The 21,053-nt window shown below is 47.0% G+C and overlaps 1 protein-coding gene across 6 annotated transcripts in view; it reads left to right on the top strand.

Annotated features, from left to right (window-relative positions):
- Window positions 1-18,204, top strand: part of LOC144175830 (choline/ethanolaminephosphotransferase 1-like) — a 51,870-nt gene extending 33,666 nt beyond the window's left edge. For 3 of the 6 annotated variants that reach the window (XM_077704840.1, XM_077704839.1, XM_077704842.1), the window contains exon 9: window positions 13,821-18,204. In XM_077704840.1, the coding sequence (XP_077560966.1) occupies window positions 13,821-13,918 (98 nt within the window). In that variant the 3' untranslated portion in view covers window positions 13,919-18,204. Of the gene's footprint in view, window positions 1-7,798; window positions 7,817-11,387; window positions 12,649-13,820 lie in introns of those variants that run through there. The other 3 variants (XM_077704844.1, XM_077704843.1, XM_077704841.1) reach the window with 3 other exon arrangements.
- Window positions 18,205-21,053: the final 2,849 nt, after the last annotated feature.

Raw genomic sequence — 21,053 nt, 5'->3', positions numbered from 1 at the left:
GCTCCCTCTCTCTAGCCGCGCGGGGATGTCGGAAACTTGCAGCGAGTTTTTCTGGTCTATGTGGAGTGGATTTCCGTGATCTGTAGCGGCCCATTCGAGCTTGTTTTGGTCCGGTAAGGCAAACGTCAGGCGTGGCCGAAACCGGTTAGCGGGTTGATCTGGATTCATTTTGGCTCCACGTAGTACAGTCGAACCCCGCTCCAACGAATGCCGCCTAAACGAAATTTCCGCTTCAACGAAATATTTCCAATTCCCCGTCAGGTAGCCATAGAAGTCAATGCAACAAAGTCCTCGCCACAACGAACCATTTGTCTGGCTTGCTTTCGCTTCAACGAAATTTTCGATGATTTGGGCTGGGTTTGAACAATTATTTTATAATAAAATAAGCATAGCGCCAGCTATCTGTAACTTTTTATACATTCTGGGCGCTTAGTTTCACTGAAAACATGCGCAGTGCGCTGACACTGCCACCCAAAACAAAAACAAGCTCACAGGTGGACGCCATTGTTTGCTGGTGATAACGATGTTGCTGGCTATCTCTGCGCGAGGCACAGCACAGCACCGGTTCGCCAAGCCAGAGCTATAGCCAATCTGTATCCAGTTGAAATTGCGCGATGTGATCCGCAGCTGGCGCAGCGCCGTCATGTATGTGTTCTGAGCAGCTGTACTTGCAGTTTTCCTTCTACAATTCTTCAAATTCAAAAGCAAAAATAATGTTTTCTTCTTTAGTCTTGATCCCGCGTCATCGTATCTTAGTAGCGAGCGCGCGGTCACTTTAAATGCTAGCGCGTGCGGCTTGCCCGCCCGCCGAGGTCAGTTGCTGTGCCTACTCAGACGATAAGATAACGGTGCCGTTCCTGCCACAAGCGAGAGGGGGGTTTCCAACCGCCTAGCAGCTATCTGCAAGTCATCAGCTCAGTGGAAACGCCTTGTTGTACAGCAATACGCTTTGCGCCAGCATTTCTTCATTTCCCCTCTCCCCTCCTCCTCAGTATTGCGCTCTTTGCGTGCTGGTAAAAAAACAATCATTGGCATGTTTATTTTCTGAATAAACAACACGTCACTGCGCATGACTCCTTTTTCTAAACGTCGCATTATGCTGCCAATGATGCGGAAATATCCGGGGCTGTTTTTCTTGTCCTTCCGTGCTGTGTTGGGGCAAATTTCGCCTCAACGAATTTTCGCTTCAACGAAATTTTTTGCACATCCCGTCAGTTTCGTTGTAGCGGGATTCAACTGTATTCAGTTGGACCTTGGCCCTTCTGGGCCGACGAGTGGAATTCAGCGTCGGTCTTCCCCGCTTAGAGCCAGTGAACCGAGTTGTAAGCGGCTGCCAGAGTGAAGGAGGGGAAAGGTTGCCGTGCTGGTGAGGCAAGTTTTCTGGGCCTGCGCTTTGTGTTGTCGGCGGTCGCAGTTGTACCATTTGTGGAGCGCACGGCTGCGAGAACGCGTTCTGTCGCTGTTTTCCCCCTCGTGTTGGAGTGAAAGGAAGGTCCGTTCAAAGCAGGGACTTCTACAGGCGCACTGACAGACGGAGGAGTGGCTGCTGCAGTTGTAATTCTGTGTTGGAAGTTACAACTTTGCCTGTTCGTGATTTTTTTTTATTTCTTGTCCGGGGGCAGGGTCCCGGAGGTGCTTTTTCAAGAGTCAGTTGGTTCTCCAACCTTTGTCACCAGTACACATTGAGATATACAGTAGAATCTCGATGATACGAATCTCGCGGGACCGCGAAAAATATTCGTATCATCCGAAATTCGTATGAACCAACACAGACCAAAAAATTGAGCACTGAAAAAAAGTTTTCGTTTATTTCTTTTCTTACTTTCGCGTGAACAAATCCATGATTTTTTCTGCTTTTTTTAAACCCCCACGTCACAAAGCAGTCCTTTCTGGAGCGCGTAACGCTTCGCCTAGCTTCGCGCTTGTCTCCTCACTCCCGGTGTCCAAGCTCGCTACACGCCGCAAAAGTCAAGCGTGAACCGCATGGTGCGTTTTTGCACGCGATTCGCACGCCTCGGCTTTACGCGCGCTGTATTTTCACGGCCGCATTGACGATTTCGCGCCCGCGGTATCTCCTACCTCGGTCAGAAAAAGACGCTGACGACTTGCGAAACGCTCGAGACAGCCCGCTGGCTCCGCCCGAGATGTTCAGGCTTAGCACTCCGGCAGATATTTTATGGGCGCTTTCACTAGCGGCGCGGATGGTGTTTTATAATACCGTTTTCGCCAACGTTATCAGCTCCTTTACTGCACAAGAAACTTCGTGTCTGCCTTGAGCGGCATTTTAAAGAGCGGCTAGAAGCAGTCGCTCAAACGGCCGTGCCACTTCGCGGCCGAAGCCGCCGCCATGTTGCCGCCGCCGGCCGCGGTGCGCGCAGCGTGCGAGAGGTTTCGCGGCGCGCATGGGGCCTGCGGGGCGCGTTTTCGCGAGCATGAAACAACAGCCCGGCCGTTTCTGGAGAAAAAAGAGTGACAAATGGGGAGAGAGAGCCGTCACTTGCTTGTTCGGCAGTCGGGCGCCTCGCCGGCTCGTTCGTATCATCCGCCGGGCCGCGCAGGTCCGTTCGTAACAGCCGAAATTTTTCCCATTGCAAACAATGCAATTTTGCCGGGACATTTCAGAAATTCGTATCATCCCGAAATTCGTATCACCCAGAATCGTATCATCGAGATTCTACTGTATATATATATATATATATTTATATATGATCTCAAAAAGTAGTCCGACGCACGTCTCAAAAAACAAAAACAAAAAGGTTTGCCAACGTTTCGACTGGAGGACCAGTCTTCATCGGAGTAACAAGTAGAGTACACTACAGCACGCTTTTGAAGGTGCGTGTGGAGAGAGGAAGGCGTGCTACAGTGCGCCCTATTTAAAAGAAATTACGCGTCATCAATCATAAAAACAAGAAAAAATGGACGATGTACACATGAGAGGGCATGCACTGCCCTCCCTCTTTTTTGGGAGAAAAGGTGCACTACAATGTGCCCTGCTTAGCAGTAATTATTGACACGTGGTACAACAAAAAGAGAAAAAAAAAGTGAAAAGGGACACCTAGGAAGGAGGTACATTGCCACCCCTCTTTGAGAAATAACAAAAGAAGGGGGGGAGTAGCAAGAGACGAGAAGGAAATAAGGAACTGAGGAACGCACGTCAGTACGCCTACGCTTCTCCTCTTAGGAATGTGCCACACTGTGGCCGGTAAAAAGGACCGCCCCTTCACTGGCCACCACTCGTGGGTTGCGCCCGCGGGCGACAGCGCCAGTCTCGCATTCCCCGAAACCCTGACAGACAGAAGGGGAGCCGAACAAGGGAAGAGCAGAGGAGGCCGATTTGCGATTAGGCACATAAGTGGTTATTATACTGTTTAAAAAGTAAATGAAAGATGTCTTCGCTGGTTAACATGTGAACACCAGTGTTCTTCCCTGGCCCGGAGGACGGAGTTTCGAAATTAGATGCGAAGTACAATTCGCGAAAAGAGGGAGGGCAGTGCATTCCCGCTCATGTTTATATCTTCCATTTTTTTCTTGTTTTTGCGATTGACGACGTGTAATTTCTTTTAAACGGGGCGCACTGTAGTGCACCTTCCGCTCTCCACACGCACCTTTAAAAGCGTGCTGCAGTGTACTCTACTTGTTACTTGGATGAAGATTGGTCCTCCAGTCGAAAAAGTTGGTAAACCTTTTTGTTTTTGTTTTTTGAGACATGCGTCGGGCTCTACTTTTTGATACATAAGCAATGCGTGAACAACATCACCACTATCCTTCTCTGTCTCTACTTTTCCTTCTTCTTCTTTTTTCTTTTTTTTTTTTTACTGCGTCCCCCCTCCCCACTTTGCTGGTCAGGAAGGTGTCATTATTAAAAGAAGTGTGGGTGGCTGGAAAATGATCTTTTTCGAGAGCCTGTCAAGGAACGGGAAACGTACGCGGGAAGACAGTTCTGAGAGCCGGTGGGCAACTTTTCAGATACAGTGAACACTGGTCGGGAGGCAAAAACGTGGCTTCTCGGGGCAGGCTTCTCGAAATGTGGGTAGACCATTGGGTGGATGAAATGCAAAATCTTTGAAGGCCACAAAATCCTAGAAGAAGGCCGCTGTCAATTGGGCAGTGCCTGCCCAATTGACCTTCTCTTGATGCTTTGCTGCGTGCGTAGTGGATCCCCGTCCCACGTGCTGTTTTTGCCTCCCCCAAACTCGGGCTACCTTGAAGGTGCTCCGAAACTTCAGTGTAGAAGGATAACTTCTGCGTATTTTCTACCGCAAGAAAAAGACAAGAATGCAGGAGGAGGCTACGGACGGGAGTAACGTCTGTTCTGTCTTCATTTCTCTCCTGCATCTTTTCTTTCTTTTTTTTTTTTTTTGTGTGTGTGTGTGTGCTAGAAGTACCAACTGCCCCAACTGTCTCTTTAATGAGAGTGTACAGGCTAGCTAGCAGTCAAGCATGGGATATGAAGTTAAAAAAAGAAATGCAGTTGCAGTACCGGTTGTTTCGGTAACGGTTGTTGGTGTTTGGCTTGAGCGTGCCGTCCGTTTTATGTTCCCTACGTTCAGGGTTTTACCATGTGTACTTATGAGTATACACTGGAACCCCGATGATACGACTTTCAAGGGACCACGAGAAAATGTCGTATGACCGGGGTGTCGTACGACCGGGGTGCGGGTAAATGCCGGCCTAGTAGACTGTCTTACACGACAGGTGGGCTAAGAACTTAACTAAGCTGCAATATTTATCGAGCTTTGCGAACCTTTAGCTGAAATCTCAAGTTTTAACCCTTTGCAGTGCCGAACAATTATCCACTTTCCGGCCGATCCGGTCCGCAACCATTCTGGCAGTTTCTGCCACCGTGAATAAAAACACGAACTGTGCAGTGAAAACTGGGAGGATATTTATTTTTTCTCTCGCCTTCTGCGTGCAAGTCCTTTACCAATATTTGAGCCGTGTGTGAAACCGCTTGAAGCGTTATTACTGCAGGTTTTGCAGAAAATCAGTTTCCCTCCTGCCTCCTTTTTTTTTTGTATCTCTACAAGCAGTACAGTTCTTGCTGCTTTGGCGTGGGAGCTTGTAGATGAAGTGGCGAGCCCTAAATAGCCGCTCCTCACACTCCATATGTGCAGACAGGCCCCGCTTTCTGGCTCGAATCCTCAGACCATTCACCAGCTGTTGGATGGGGTTGCGATGGTACTGCAGGTTTCGCCACTCTTTCTTCGCACGATTCTGCAGGCGTGTGTGCACCTCCAAATAAAACTATCGACAATGGAAACCTCAGGATGCCAGGAAAAAATCTTTCGCCAGGTATGCGTTGTCTTTCGACAAAATGCGTCGCGCGCAGAGTTACGATTCGCCCGGTGCTGTCTCTCCACTGCCGTCGTGGTCTTCGTATTCGCTTCTTTTGAATCACTGTCATCGCTACTTGATAGAGGCACGTAATTTTCTTCCTCACTGAAGTTGTCATCGCTTTCGATGAATGCGCCACCGTAAAACTACACTTGCGATGAGAAACCGGCCGAGCTTCTCAGCGAACAGGGCGCACGTGAAAAATGCTCTGGAATTGAGAAGGCATGTGCTGAATATCGTGCTGCATACACCCTAGTGCAAAATGAAGAAAACTTCAACAATCAAGGTTCATTCATCCCTCACGAGATGGCGCATCATGTTTGCAAAGAATGAGCGCACAACGCACTGAAAAAAATAAAAAAAACACGAAATTTAACCTTGAATACTCATGTCGGGCATATCCCGATAATGGGCCACTGCGGCCATTTTGCAAAAGGTTAACAGAGGCAACGCCTATGTTATGCCCCCCCCCCCCTCCCTCCCTTTCATGGCATGCAGCTAGCCCACCAACTAAGCGCCGCTATTTACAGCCTGGCAGCCCCGCGACTTGCCCGTGTGAGATTGAGAGGGAAAAAGGCGAGAGCAAAACTTCCACGGCCAAGCGAAACGAGCGATAGTTAGTACAAGGCGGAAGTGAACAAAAACAGCACTGCCGTACATAGTGGAGACACCCTTTATTAAACGGTCACAGGCAGTCGAGGTGGTCACTACTTATTGGCTTTCATTTCCCACAAGACTCAGCAGCACGAAATAGATACGATGATTGGAACTTCGTGAGTAAACCGTGTTGCGGCGAAAATTATAGCGCGGTTTTGCTACAGTGACTTGCTGCGGCAGCCAGCGAGTGACCCAAACTGGCGGTGCCAGCGTGTCTCCATCCTTGTGGTGAACGCGCGTGAACTGAGCCACATACCAAAGAAAGGAGCGGAGTGACAACACAGCTTTCAAAGACACTGATAGACAGGAAGCAGAGATATAGGGAGAGACAGCGTCGTTAAAGGAAGAAACTTGGACCAACCCGGCGGAGGAAGCGGCTGTTCAGTCATCGCTGTGGGGTTGCGCCGTATGTGTTTTTGCGTTCGTCGGCAGCTCGACGGGAGCTTCGAATTCACGGTCCGCCTGCCACTTGAACTTCGTCTTCTCGCAGTTGGCACGTTGGCGTACTGCTGCTGCTGCGCGGAGCCGTCGCTGGTTAAAGGAGCCATGAAGACAAAATACGAGTTGGGTTTATTAGAAAGACTGCTCAGTCCCGATAACAATGATACCAAGTTCATCGCAATCTTCAAACAAATAACGGAGACATGAAAGAAAACGTGTGAAGCAGTCGCGACCCCCTAGCCAATTTCCCGCAACTTTTCTGTGACGACACGGAACCTTGTTTGAGCGATTGGTGGCTGCTTAACTCACCTGTCGCGACGACACATGACTGGACGTCTCTAATGGGGCCTCTAGTTCCATTTGACCGCATCACTCAAATGCTAACGTGCAGTTAACGCACTGAAAATTGTGTTTTATTGTTGGCCCGAATGATGTCATTCTTGCTCACAACACGTCGCTGTGGCGCAAAATTTGAAAGTTTTTAAATACTTCTTGCTTTCTTTTCGTTAAAAAAACATCTTTTGGGGCTGTAATGGAGCTGAGTGAGATACTGAATCTTAGTTCTTTCAAATTAAATGAAGTTGTATTTTCTCTTCGTGGCTTCTTTAAGGAGCGTCAAATAGCGGTTAATCATTAAGAAGGTCTGGACGAGGCGGCGAAGCGGTGTAAATTAATGGGAAAAACGCCGGTCTGCGCCAGGGTCCGTCGTATGAAGCGGACCGCGCGCACCCGAGCGTCATATCATCGGCGTTTCTAATGCATTGTTGCTATAGGAAATTTGCCCGCACCACGGTCATCAGTCATAAGAAGCGGGTCGTCGTAAGTTCGGGGGACATACCAGCGGGGTTCCACTGTACCTGCATGCCTTCGTGCGTTTCTATAAAATAAACTGTCAGTTGATTTGTGATCTATCTCTTAGTTTTATACAGTAATGAAAAAGTAACAACACCACTACTTTTTCACTCTAACTGTAGCTGTAACAAGTTGCTCTTTCAAACTCGGTAACTGTAGCATTAACAGAGTTACTTTTTTGGCTAAGCTAACTGTAGCACCGTTACTTACTTCTTACTGGTAACATGCCCATGACTGTTTCTGACCCAATGACACTTTGTGTGGTTGTTCTCACCCCCCCAAGAAAAGAAAGCATTGTACTGTTTTTCCGTTGCTTCTTGAGGAGCGCATGATGAATAGTGTTTACTTTTCTCTTGCTTGCTCTGCTTGTCTTGTGCATTTATTTTCACCTGCACTGCTAGAGGAATGCACATTTGTAGCGCTGCTGCGATTTGCATGCCTGCAAGGGGAGGGGGGGGGGGGTGGGGTGCTTTTTCTTTCCTAATGCTTCGCTTTTGTTTTCCTGCATTTTTAGGTCAGTGACGCACTTGCGGTGAGTTGATGCTCTCCCCTCCCTCTCTCTCTCTCTGGAGTGTGTCCATCACTTAGCCTGCATGGCTTTGACTGGGGCAATAGAACCTTTGCGCTGCCCACTGCAGTGCTTGTGGTGAATTGCTATCATTTAATTAAGGAGACCGTGAACACAAAGTGGAAGTTTGGCTCGTTGAAAAGACCGCTTTGTCCCGATAACAATGGCACCAATTTCGTCGCAAACTTCTAGCAAATGAATAAAACGGATGAATGAAAACAAGGTAATGAAAACAGATGAGGCAGTGGCAACTTCCTGGGTGCTTTCCGGAAATTTCTCAATGACGTCGCAGAATTTCGTTCAAGTGCTCACTGCCTCGCACTATTTTGCACTATGCTGGGGCCCCTGCTTGACGATGCTATTCACTCGATGGGCTGCACTGTGTGCAATCCAAGTGTGTTCTTCGGCGAGCGTCATTTGCACCTTTTGCTCAATTCTGCCTAATAAGCACTTCAACACTGCTCTTAAAAGAGCTTCCATTAATTGTGAGGTAAACTCTGTGAAACTTGGCGGTCTTGCTGCTTTTTTTCCACTGATTTCAAATATGCCATTATTTTTAGATGCGACTGCATCTCATTCACTCACCTTGTCCCTCCATACGGCGTTGTCCATCCACACCCCTCCCCCTACACTATAAAAAAAAAATAATAGTTAGCGGCGCTCGGTTTCGATCACATGACCCTGTGAGCGGAACGCGAGGTACATGGTGCTCTTCCCACTGCGCCACAAAACCGAGACAGAATCAGATGCTACAAACGCGCCTTATATCCTTGACTCATTCAAACTACGTCAAGATGCTACTGATACAACGCATGATGGGGCAATGATTAACACTTGCAATAAAAGCAAAGAAGCTCCCACGTACAGCAACAATGATGGAGTACAGGTCGTTGCGACAGCGAAGCCCCAAGCATACCACTTAGAGAGATTGACCAAGATTGGCCAGTAAAAAATAATAATAATCATAAAAGATAATAATCATACGCGTTCCCGACACGTTTCACGCAATTTCTGAATCAATCCAACGGAAACACCAAGTGAACCCCACGATGCGTCGCATCTACACAGGGTTCCCCTCGCGGGGAGGTGGGCGCAATTTTTTTGAGTCAGTCATTTAGTTACCATGATAATTAGAGATAATTAGCCATTTTTGGAGAAACAATAGACAAAGCAGTGTTGGTCATAAAACCGCAATCTTCGTATTTTCCATTACTATGAACCCTCGGGAGTGCAATAAGAGAATTTGTTTTTTGATGCACCGTGTGGAACTGATTTTACAGCTCGTTAAACCTTGGTGGCAGCAGTGGCAAGGAACCATTTCGAGTGCCCATTTCACACTCCAAAGTTTAACGAGCTGTGAAATTAGTTCCAAGCGGTGCATTAAAAAACTGATTCTCTCATTGCGGTCACCAGGGTACATATTGGAAAATATGAAGATTGCAGTTGTATGACTAAAAGTGTTTTGTGTATTCCCCCCAAAAAATGGCTAATTATCTCTAATTATCTTGTTAACTAATTGACCAACTGAAGAAATAATGGCATATCTGAAATCAGTGAAAAAAAAAGCAGCAAGGCTGACAAATTTCACAGAGTTTACTTAAACGGTAAGATTGTTTTAAGAGCCATGTCCCCCCTTAAGCAAGTGTACTCGGCGTAAGTGCACCTAAATTGGCCTGCTTGAGAGGGCTAGTACTTTGTGTCGTGTGCATAATTCATAAGCCTGCCTGTCGTCCGTCCAACTCTAATCTAACCTAATCTAATCTAACCTTAGCCTGATGGCTAAGGCTAGTGGCGACAGTGCAACAACAGGCATGAGCAAGCAGCTAGTATTTAATTAATTAATTCATTCATCCATTCATTCATTCATTAATTCATTCATTCATTCACTTTATTCACTTTTGTTGTACATGGGCTTTTTTTCTGGTCTGCCTAAGCACTGAAGGCTTGCTGGCCTTCCAGGCAGTCGGTGAAAACACACGAAATGGAATAAGCACACCCACAAATTTTAACATGACGAATATTTCCCGCTTAGAAATCGCATAGCAGAATTGTGCTATGCAACGGAACATAAAAAAGCAAGAATATTTCCTGTAGACAGCACAAATATATGCAATTCTTCACCAATATATGTGTCACCTGAGACACGACATCCTCCAGTTTTCTTCAACATTTTCCTTTGTTTTTTTTATATAATATAAATCATTTTGGCGAGCATTAATTTAATGTGTGCAAACTATGGGAATGTTAGCCTGGGCGTGCAGTGGGGCAGCTTGTGGCTTTGGTGGTCTTTTTTTTTTTTTTTTTTTTTAGCAATCTTGTTGGACATGCCCACTGTGTTGTGGGTCCATCCACCTCAACACATGCACTGCTATTGTGTGTATATAACGTTGTCCCCTCGTCACAGCCCATGTGATTGTTCTGGGATGCTGCTGATGACGATGATTTCCTTTTATTTGGTGCTGCCAATGGCATCAAGCTATTACACCTCTCGGCACAATGTTGCATTATTACCAATGTCACATTGAAGTGTACCTTCGCTTTCTAAAGTGGTAGAACATGGCGTTTCACGTAAAGTTTTAACGAGCTGAGTGGGGTGTTGGGCTGGGCGGGCTGAACGGCTCGCCAAGACTGAGCCGTTCTGTCTTGTCGAGGGCGACACAGACTTAAAGGGACCCTGCAGCACTTACCATCGACTACTCGGAATGCCTTTTGGGGAAAAGTCTATTGTCCCGGTAATCTCCTCCCACAAGAATTATGAAAATCCGTTCACTATCGCCGAAACTACGCGCGATTAGAAAGCGCACATAATTGTTCCCTCTCAACTTGACCGTGGACAACGCGACGAAAGCTGCGCGCTTTCTCCCGGAGAGGGGTGGGGCGGCTTGCGGTGTTCCCTTCGGTGGCCTTCGATATGTCACAGGCCGGGGAGTTTTTTCCTTTTCTCCGCAACTAGGAGGGGTGTAATTCCGGTCTGGTGACACAAAAAAGCAGGCATGGCTACCTGCTCGAAAGCGCACGCTCAGGCTGGTAGGGTATTTTTGAAGCAATAAACAGTTGTTGTCGAGTGGTCTCATTGAAAGGGTAGTTTTGAGTTCATCACTCAATCGTCGCGCACACTCAAAGCACAAAAGAAACGCCAAAACTGTGCATACAGGTTCAGGCATGGAACAGGTTGGTACACAGCGCCGACGACGGTGGATTGTCGCAGGAAATGCGAGAAATAAGCCGCGAATTTGACCAGTGACAGCCATTAGGACAGCCATGGCCTCAATGACGTCGCTTAGGCCATGCCAGGGGTGCATAATGAGGGAAATTGAAGAGAGCGTGGTTGGTTTTTCCGCGTCTTTCGCAGCGATTTGCGCGTTCACCGCTTCACGTGCACATGTAATATTTGGCCGAGGTATTCCTGGCAGCGTAATCTAAACGTCGCGCGGGTTTACTTGCACTCTCAAAGGGTGTTGCAGGGTCCCTTTAACCCCTCTTTTCAGATTTCACATGCACACAGCCCGTGTCTGCTTCTTTCTTCTTCCCGTAGATTTGCGGCGGCAAGCGATGCTCCCACAGTCGCACCGTCTGCGCTCATGACGAGGACGGAGGACACCGCCACCTGCCGCGACGCGCGTTGCACGCACCGCACGAACCCGCACCTAAGAGCGGCCCCGTCGCTTGGCGTGATCCCACTAACGTCCTCGGTTCGTCAGAGGAGAGGGTGAGGGTGCTGCGATGTGTTGACCGTGCGAGGACCTCAGCAGCGACAAAGACCGGAGAGAGGAGGACGGATCTGTCGACGGGCCACAAACTTTTGCCAAAGAGGTTGTCGCCTTCCGAGGCGAGGCGACGCCCAGAGGAGTGTGCCGCGGATGTTGGCGTCGCGTTTTCGCCGTTCCTTTCCCCTCCCCTCGGCTCGTGGGTGTCCTCTCTGAAGTGATTTTATCGCCGTCGGAGTGGTGGCCAGCTGTGTCAAAAAAATTTGTGACAATGCGGAAGTGGTGTGTGTGTGTGCGCGTGTAGAAGATAGAACTCTAGTTTAAATCGCAGTGTGTTGAGTGTAGGGGGGTGATCGCAACGCGGGACTTTTTCGCGTGCGTTCTACGCTCCTCTACTTTTTCCTCCTGCTTTAGAGCAGCAGCTGTGAATCCCCTTTTCTTGTCTCTAATTTCTCATTGTCGTGACGTGCTTCGAACGAAGAGAAATGCTTGCAGTGCAGTAATTTTGTCGCTGTCCGAGGCCGGGACTGCCGCGTTGCGATGATTCTGTGCTCGGATGTGCGTCTGTGGTAGGATTTTGTTTCCCTCACCGTGCTTTCTAAAGCAATGCTTGGTCAGATTTGTGTACAAAGACTTCTTCATGTGACATGTTCATAGCGCAGATTACATTCGAATTGGTCCATCGTTTTTAAGTTCTTCTGTTTCCCTGTTTAAAACTAACAGGTTTTTTTTTGCCGTGTTCTTGTTGGGTTTGAGGGTTCGTGTCGGAACCCTAATGCGGGTTAGTCGTCACTGAGTGGAGACCAGGCTGTCCGTTCTCTATCCCTCCTCCCCTGCTTGGGCAGTTCGCGCCCGTAGTCGCAAGTTAGTTTGCGCAGTCAATAAACTCCCCCAAAGACACCCGTCGCCAGGCGTTTCGCGACCTTTGCAATGCTGTTGAGAGAGTATACTGATGGCATTTCGACTGTTGTGCTGTGACCCACCAAGGTTTGTGTGTTTTTGTTTTTGTGTCCCCCCTCTGACTGAGAACCCAGTCAGGGCAGAAGAGATTTTTGTAGATGAATAAAGATGCCTACGGTTGTTGCCAGAGCCTGTTTTCACTGTGTCGTAATCACCGCAATGCTTGCGGCCTTGCCATTGAAGGCGGGTGGCAGGGTATGACGGTAGCAAGTGTAATGCCTTAACGTTTTAACCTTAAAACACTGTTTTTTGTTTTTCTGCTACCATTATGCACTAAAATATTGTCTTTTGCGCAAAATCTCACCGTAGCTTAGTCAGAGCACCTTATCGATTCCTTGCTGGAGCCTAGGAAAGTTGTGGGAGAGAATTGGTAGTCTTCAACGAGATCGCCCGATTTTTTTTTATGGGGAAATGCAATGAAGAAGAAATAGGGAACGGCGTTTTTTTTTTTTTTAAAGGATGTGCTGGTATTGTTGAATATTGTAGCCAGCTCTAAAGTGTGTTGGGTCCTTTTTCCCCGAGCAAGTTCTATTGCTGCGCTTGTCGGAATTGCGTTCAAATTACTGCCTCACTGAAAATTGGTTCCTCCCAGCCACGAATTGCTTTGCTTCTTTACCGAGCTGTTGGGCAATTCCAACTGCAATTTCACACTGCACTTTTCATTTTGTGTACTGTCCGTTTGTTTCACTTGTTACATTGATCTGACTGTGTTGGCTTTCTCCTTTTTAGAGCTTCAAAGGGACATGCAACGACATGATCATCATCATCATCATCATTAAGCGTCCTTTGTTATGACTATTAGGGTGCAACACCATTACCGTTATTGCCCTTCTCTTTTCTTGCAGGTTTCGCCGTGTTCCAAAGTGCAGTCTCGTCTAGTGTCAATTGTACCGCCGTACAGTATCAAATCTCTGTCAACCTCAAAAAACATTTTCTGTATTCGGAATCCATAGCTGGCGTTAATGCATGCAATCGCTTGTAAAAGCCGTACCTGTGTTGTTCAAATGTTTAGCCTCGATGAATGAATGTTGTACTGGTCTGATCACTCTGTAGGGCCGCCTCATTAAGACGACCGAGATTGCAGTTTTGTTCTAAGCAGTGTTGAAACGCGACTCGAGAGAGCGGACACTACTGTAGAAAAGCCACAGACAGTTTTCTCCCTCGAGAAAGAAAATGTCGTTGTGTGTGGTCGTTCCCGCGTGCGCACGCATTAGTGGTGGTGTGTGTGTGTGTGATGTTTGTGCACGCGTGTGTGTGTGTGTACGACCGCTAACATGCGGAGCCGTCTCTTGTCATTTCAGATGCCGAGGAGGCTTGTACACCGCTGCTGACCACCGAGGAACCTCCACCGTACCACGAGTCGCTCGTGGATTTGGACAGTGCCGCCGCCCACGCCTGAACCAAGCTAGCTCCGCCCACTTTGGGGCCACGCCCATTTCGTGGCCACGCCCACTTTGAACTGCCGTCGACTGACTGACCGATCGAAAGAAAGACGCAAGAATCGACCGTTTCTGCTCTCCCTGCTCCAAGTGCACGGCGAATCAAGAGTTCCGTCTCTGTTTGCGTTTGTGGCTGTTGTGTGTGCTGGACTGTGTCACGGATACAACAACGGGGCAGTCTCAAATAGAGTGTGTGTAATTGTGATGAGCTTGAAGTGATTGGTAGCTTCTTCTTTGTGGTTGTGTATCTTTGCCTTGTACAACTTGCCGAGGCCTGGTGAAGCTGCAGGCGTTGTTGAATCTCCTTGCATTTTGTGAGATGCTGAGGAAATGTTGTGTTCTGCCATTCTCGTTTTGAGGTAAACTCGTGCATTTTTCCGGGGACACTCTGTAGGGTATCTGCATATCCCCCCCCCCCCCCCTCGCACGGTCGTGTTTTGCGAGCCAAGGTGGTAAAAAAATGCATTGTACTGCGCAAGTCATACCAAATACTAAAAGCTGCCGTTTGAAGGGAAGAAGCAGAAAGATCGAAATTTGGTTGAACACCTAAGGAAGCGGTTGAAACTCATCTCAGTTACTTCACGGCATTTCCACAAAAGTTGCATTTTACTAGTGCTGTCTTGCCAGTGGATGAGGTAGTGATCCTCACCTAGAAAAGACACCATTGCGTGTGCCTTTTGTTTACGTAAACAGAGTTGGAGCAGAGAAAAATAAAACTGATGCTATTCGAAAACTAGTTTCAGTAGAAAGGTTTGTACCCCATTCTTCGGACATGGCATTCAGAAAAGCTGCTTTTTCAGTGGTACCCTCACTCTTCCCAACCTTGCTGGTGCAACAATTTTTTTCTTTTTTTCTTTTTTTTTTTCTAAGGCACCAGAGCTGGCATTAGTTCTAACCAACAGACACTGACCTACCTCCCTGATTTTTCTACGCTATGCTATTTTGAGAACCGACTAGTGGCAACAAATTCTGTGCACTTTAAATTGATCGTCAGGTGAAACAACAACAAAGCAGCCGGGGCAAATTAGAGCATTAAGAAATAACAGGTTGTGAGTAAAATTTACACTGGGCTCTTCACTGGCCGATTGCATGTGTGGGCATTTTTCAAGATGCTGTATTTGTCAGATTTCATTTTCCAGTGGATTGGGGGGGGCCAAATCCCTGACATTTACCACTGCGCACGCTACCTACCAGCAGCGTACACAAAACAAGGGATCACACACAGAGGTCAACTCACAACAGACACTGCTTCAACAAACGTCGATTCTCTAGCAGCATTCCTTCATTTCGCAAGCGCACAAAACTGGGCCAAAGAGAACAAACGGTAGCGTTCTGAGGTGTGTGTGCGTGTGTGTGTGTGTGTGTCTGCTTGGCTGTTTTTGTTTAACACCGTTGTCTTCTAAGACTTGCAAGCGTGGCGTTAAATGCATGGCTTTGCACAATACCAGAACATGGTGTTTCCCGAGGTCACAAATTGCGATTGCCGTCGGTGAATTCTGTGTGGTGGGTTGTTCGTCTCGAGTGACAATGCCGAGCAACACGTTCCTTTCTATTAACTCAACAATGAACCGAGAAAAAACGTTTCCTGGTTATATGCCGCTGTAATTACTCTGGTGACTTTGTCGTTCGGTGAACTGCCGGTGTTGGTAAAGCGACAAGTGTGGGTTTTACAGGAATAGGGACGCAAACACCTCTGAACGAGTTCGTAGGCATCTGAGTTTGCGCCACTGTGCCGCAAAGCTTCCTAGAGGTCTCAAAATCAGCCGATTTAGCCGTAAGTTTTCAATGACGTTGGCAACACTGTTCTGACGATACCTAGGTGCAAGCGACGCACATTCTGTTAAGCCTAATACTAGTTTCTGTTCAGTTGTCGCACTGACAGGTTGGAGGAAGCCACCGGTGTTTAGTTGTGTAGGCGGGTCCATTTTGCTTATCGTGTGTGCTAAGTTGACTATGCGGGCTACATAGGGCACACCTCAGCATTTTAGGGGAATGTAGGGACAGCCACCACTGCCTCGCGCCTGATTTCTGGGGCCCCGAAACGAAACAGCGCTCGGGACATATTCGATGCGAGCTGTTTTTTCTTTGCGGGAATGAACTTCCACGAGCAGTGTTTCTTCTTAGATGTGTCAGTCTACACCTTCTGGAATCATTGCGTCCGCATTAAACCCTAGCTGTTTGATTGCGAAAGAATCTGCAGAATTTGCAGCAAATTCTTCCAGTTTTCTCATTTGTGGGGACCAACTAACTAATTCCGCAGATTTTTCGCGGCAATGGTAGTCGGTCTCACGTGGCATGGCTCATGTCACATTGAAAGCCACTCCAAGAGGCAGTGTTGCTTCTAGGGTAAAGTGGTGCCACCGATTCACTTTGAGGGCTGTCGCACTAAGTGGTACCCCATTTTGAGACAGAACACACCTGTCACTCGCATTTTTGCCACACTGACTGTTTTGTAAGTTGTTTTCGAACAAGGTGCGTAAGAAAAGAGCACATTGTTCCACCACGAAAATTGGAGTAATATATTTGCAGCAGGGTACTTCAGCTTAAATACTTGTTGCAGTGGAAACTTTGTCATTCTACAACTCTTTTTTTTTTCTCCTCAAAGCTGTAGTAACAGTTGTCTGCGACATCTGGGGTTTACCCCCCGTTTGTACGGGGAGGATCTTGTGAAAAGCGGCTTTCACTGCGTTGTGAACATAGTAGTTGCGTTGACATCTCAGAGTAGGAGCCAACGGAGACAAAGTTTCGAGCCAAACTGTCGTGTTCTGGGCTTGCGGGTGGGCCAGACACTTCTTCTCTTTACTAGCCTAGTTCTTAAGAGCGACGCAGGGCACCGTGTGCTGGATTTCAGGGTATTGCGAGATTGTACGTCTACACTGGTGCCAAGAAGGCTGGAAAAACAAATTTATGAATCAAATGGTATACTCTAACGTCTGGTGTGTGGACCAAGTGTGTGCCAAATGACGTAAACAGGTGAACAGCTTTGACAGCGTAGCTTCAGTCAAGTGTATTTGTGCGAGATTATTCAGGATAGAGAGTTTAACAAGTTTTTAGGCCTTGAGGCATGTACAGCCTTTGTCAAAATTTCCTAGGCCATGCCAGAAGCGTGTGGGGCACAAAAAATTCCAAGTACAAGCTTACCTTTTAAACGATGCTGAAACATTTTGTTCCAGAAAGTGGGACAAAGCAGCTCTTTTAGTGCCAAAAACAATGTTGGTCACAGTTATAAACGTTAAGGTTTTACATTAAATTCTTTGTGGTGTAGAAACCTTTCGCGTGGCCTATAAAATTTTGGCAAAGACTGTACCTTTCGAGTCCAGTGACACGCGATTAAAGGTTGATTTTGCTGTGAATATTGAGGGCTACTTTTTCTCGCAAATTTGTCACTGCCTAAAGAGACCGCTGCAATGTAACTTGCTGAGGACTGCGCTCACTGTAATGCAGACAGACTTCCGCACTGCTGTAAGTTATGTTCTGTGCTGAAGTGTCAGTCACACTGGGCTGCTGTTATACGTTGCGGGTCTGCGACTTCGTAAACTCATTGCGCGAGGCAGATATGTCAGCACGCAAAACTGAAGTCGTTCGACAAGCTTTCTTCCAAACGTTGCTGTTGTTTCTCTGGAATCGCCAAGCAAAGTTTCCAGACTGAATTTTTTTTGTACTTTGCGCTAACCTGCTCTAGAGAGGTTGTACCCAACTTGGGAGGCGACATACTGAGTAAACAAACTGAGTTTTCTAGAATAGCTTCAAGAGCAGTTCTCTGCAAACTTGGAAGCCGTGCTGTTCACTTCAAGCTGGGGATAGCATTGGGCGGTGCTTTTTTCTGCACTTTCATTTCGTTTTTGTTGCTACCGTCATGCTTTGTCACATTTTTTTCTGTTGCTAGGTCAACCGAAGAGTCGGAACCCTCCCTAGACCGACGGTGGGGAACACGTGCGCTTCAGTCGCATGTCTTCAAGGATTCCTGCCTGAAAAGCACCTGCCTTCCATCTGTCTTTTTTTTTTTATTTCTTTCCTTGGGCATGCTCAGAATGCTGGAGGCGCGTGCAGCCTGACGGTTGTGTGCAGTTTCTTTCTCGTGTCTTGTTATTTATTAATCTTGCCGTCACGTTTCTGGGGCGGGTGACGTAATTCACGTACTATTCCATCCACGATACCAGTGCTACCACTAATGGCACGTGCGGGCCCCTGTACAGTTGGTGGTCAGTTGCATTTGGAACACGGAATAAAGTGTGTTGACTTTCGAGCTTCAGTGTGTCATTCAACTGACATGTGGAAGTCCACACCAAATTGTCTGTACGCTGCTCGAACTATTGGAAATACTTAATTGTGGTAAGTCGTGCTGGGAATTGTAATGTTTACTGTTTGTATTGCCATTTTTTACAGCTTAGTTGCTTACCACTCGTTTTCAAGTGGCTGATGGCACATTTTGGTCAGTCTGTAAGCACAGAACAATTGTCATTGTCATCATCAGTGCAAGACCGTGGCCAACAAGTTGTCAGTCATTCTGTTTGCGGCCATGGGCATCTCCGACGCGCGGACAGTCAGAAGCCAGGATAGCCACTATCATTGCCATCATCATTGAAGGACATTAGTGCAGAAGGCATCCTATTCAATGGTGTTTGCCAGCTGAACTATTTATTCGCGACACCCACCTACCAATACAGGCCAACTTGCTCCACATTCTGGTGTCCCTTTAAATTGCGAATTAAACGCGAATGCCAGCTGCTTTGCTGAGCACTGCCTAAACTACAAGCTCAAGCTCCTCTATTAGTGGCGGAAGCCCTGTGCATTTCAGTTTCCGCATGAAAGCAACTTCCTGAGCAGTCAAACAACTACCGAGTGTGGCTATTCGCGTCTCTAACTGGAAATGCACGTTCAGCCAACTTACAAACGTTTATTTCATGGCATGAGGGCTCCGAGAACTGCTGACATGGACTGCGAAGACAGGTGTGCAAGTCTGCAGCAGAACTTCACCAATACACGAGCTTGTCTGCAGTAACGCAATCACTGCACCAAAAGCTAAATGTGGCTACTTCCTGCTACATTTGAATAGGTTAGGCCAGTATAGCAGAACACTATTCTGCAAAAGATCTTTGTGTTTCAGGGAATGTGTGTTGAGGAGGCAGTTGGGTCTTTGGGGCCAAAAAACGGCCAACAAAAGCGTTTTCTGAAAAATAGCATTTTCGGCCTCCACGGCCATTTTCCAAAACTATGAACCCTGGTGAATTCAATAAGAGAATCGGTTTTTTGATGCACTGTTTGGAACTGATTCTACAGCTCAATAAACTTAGGTGTTTGAAATTGGCGCTCAAAATGGTTCCTTGCCACTGGTGCCACCTAAGTTTATTGAGCTGTAAATTGGTTCCAAACAGTGCGTCAAAAAATCGATTCTCTTATTGAATGCACCAGGGATCATAGTTTTGGAAAATATAAAGATTACAGTTCCATGACTAACACTGTTTTGTCTATTGTTCCTCCAAGAATGACTAATTATCTCCTATTATCTTGGGAACTAGCTGGCTGACTCAAAAAATGATGGCATATTTGAGATCAGTGTGGAAAAAGCAGCAAGGCTGGCAAGCTTCACAGAGTTTACTTGAAAATCAAAGGAAGCTGTTTTAAGAGCACGTGTCCCCCCTTAAGTAGTGAAACAAAAGATTACACGAGTTAAACCATCATTAACTTCCGTGCACCTTGCAAACAACAGGTGCCTTAGCACTGCAGGAAAGTGTTACACCTTAGAAGCATGCCTACTTCATGCCAACCCCACTCCGGAAGCGACAGTTTTCATGAATATCAAGTCGTTTTGAACTCCTTGCAGCTGAAAAATCTCTCTCCTTAGGGTGGCTGGATGCTCCTACGATTCTTGTAATTCCAGCACATTAAGTATTATTGGTTCTTGAAACTGCTCTCTGAAGCAAGACAAGAACAGAAACCACAGGCAGGAGAATGCACATGCATTGTACTCCCGCAGTTTTCGTGTCCTATTTTCACGCTGAATAAAACGTGACATGTGCTGTTTGGAACATACAGAGAACAAGATTGCAAGAAACATTATTTTTAGATCTTCATGAAAGGCTTCAAAAAGCAGGAAAAAGAAACTAAATATATATATATAAAAAAAAACATTTCTGCAGCTTTCTTTGCGCAAATATGGAGGAAATGTTTCTCCGAGCCACTAGTGAAAAACGCGGCTGCAAACGATTGCACCTGCTCCATTTGTCGTGTATTGGCATAATGTAAAATAAATATAAAATACCCTCGGCATGCTTCTCAGCTACCTCTGTGCATACCCAACAAAGGATTACAACAATGTGTGCAGACATCCAGTGAAAGTGTTGTACCACTCCCATATTTCTTACTGCTAGGCATACAAAATATTGCAACCCCAAATAGCAGCCAAATTAGTGCAGCACCCAGTAATGCAGGGCGTTTTATGCCACACTCCCCGAGTGAGGGGGCTGCACTGAGAGTACAGAATTATCATTACCATCATCATCATCCTATATACGCCCACTGCAGGGCAAAGGCCTCTCCCATCAATCTCCAATTATCCCAGTCCGGTGCTAACTGCGACCAATTTATCCCCGCAAACTTCTTGATCTCATCTGCCCATCTCACTTTCTGCCGCCCCCTGCCACGCTTGCCTTCTCTAGGGATCCACTCTGTTACTCCCTCAATAACCAACGGTTATCTTGCCTTTGCATTACATGCCCTGCCCGTGTCCATTTCTTCTTCTTAATTTCTACCAATATGTCCTCAACACGCGTTTGTTCACTGACCCACTCCGTTCACTTCTTGTCCGTTAACGTTACACCTATCATCTTCCGCTCCATTGCTCGCTGAGTCGTCCTCAGTTAAAGTTGAACCCTCTTGGTGAGCCTCCAAGTTTCTGCCCCGTAGGTGAGTACTGGTAAGATGCAGCCGTCGTACACTTTCCTTTTCAGGGACAATGGTAGGCTGCCACTCATTACTTGAGAATGCCTGCCGAAGCAGAGAGAGTTCAGAATAGCAGCACCCTTTCTGTTGTTTATTTTTCATTTTTGGAAGCTGGAAATAGTATAGTGGTGAGCAGAGGGTGGTGATAACCCC

This window comes from Haemaphysalis longicornis, unplaced genomic scaffold (assembly GCF_048455015.1).
Source record: "Haemaphysalis longicornis isolate Haplotype H1 unplaced genomic scaffold, Haemaphysalis longicornis Haplotype H1 scaffold_3, whole genome shotgun sequence".
Classification (NCBI taxonomy): Eukaryota; Metazoa; Arthropoda; class Arachnida; order Ixodida; family Ixodidae; genus Haemaphysalis; species Haemaphysalis longicornis.
The sequence above is the reverse complement of the archived record's forward strand: the minus strand, read 5'-3'. Positions and strand labels throughout refer to the sequence as shown.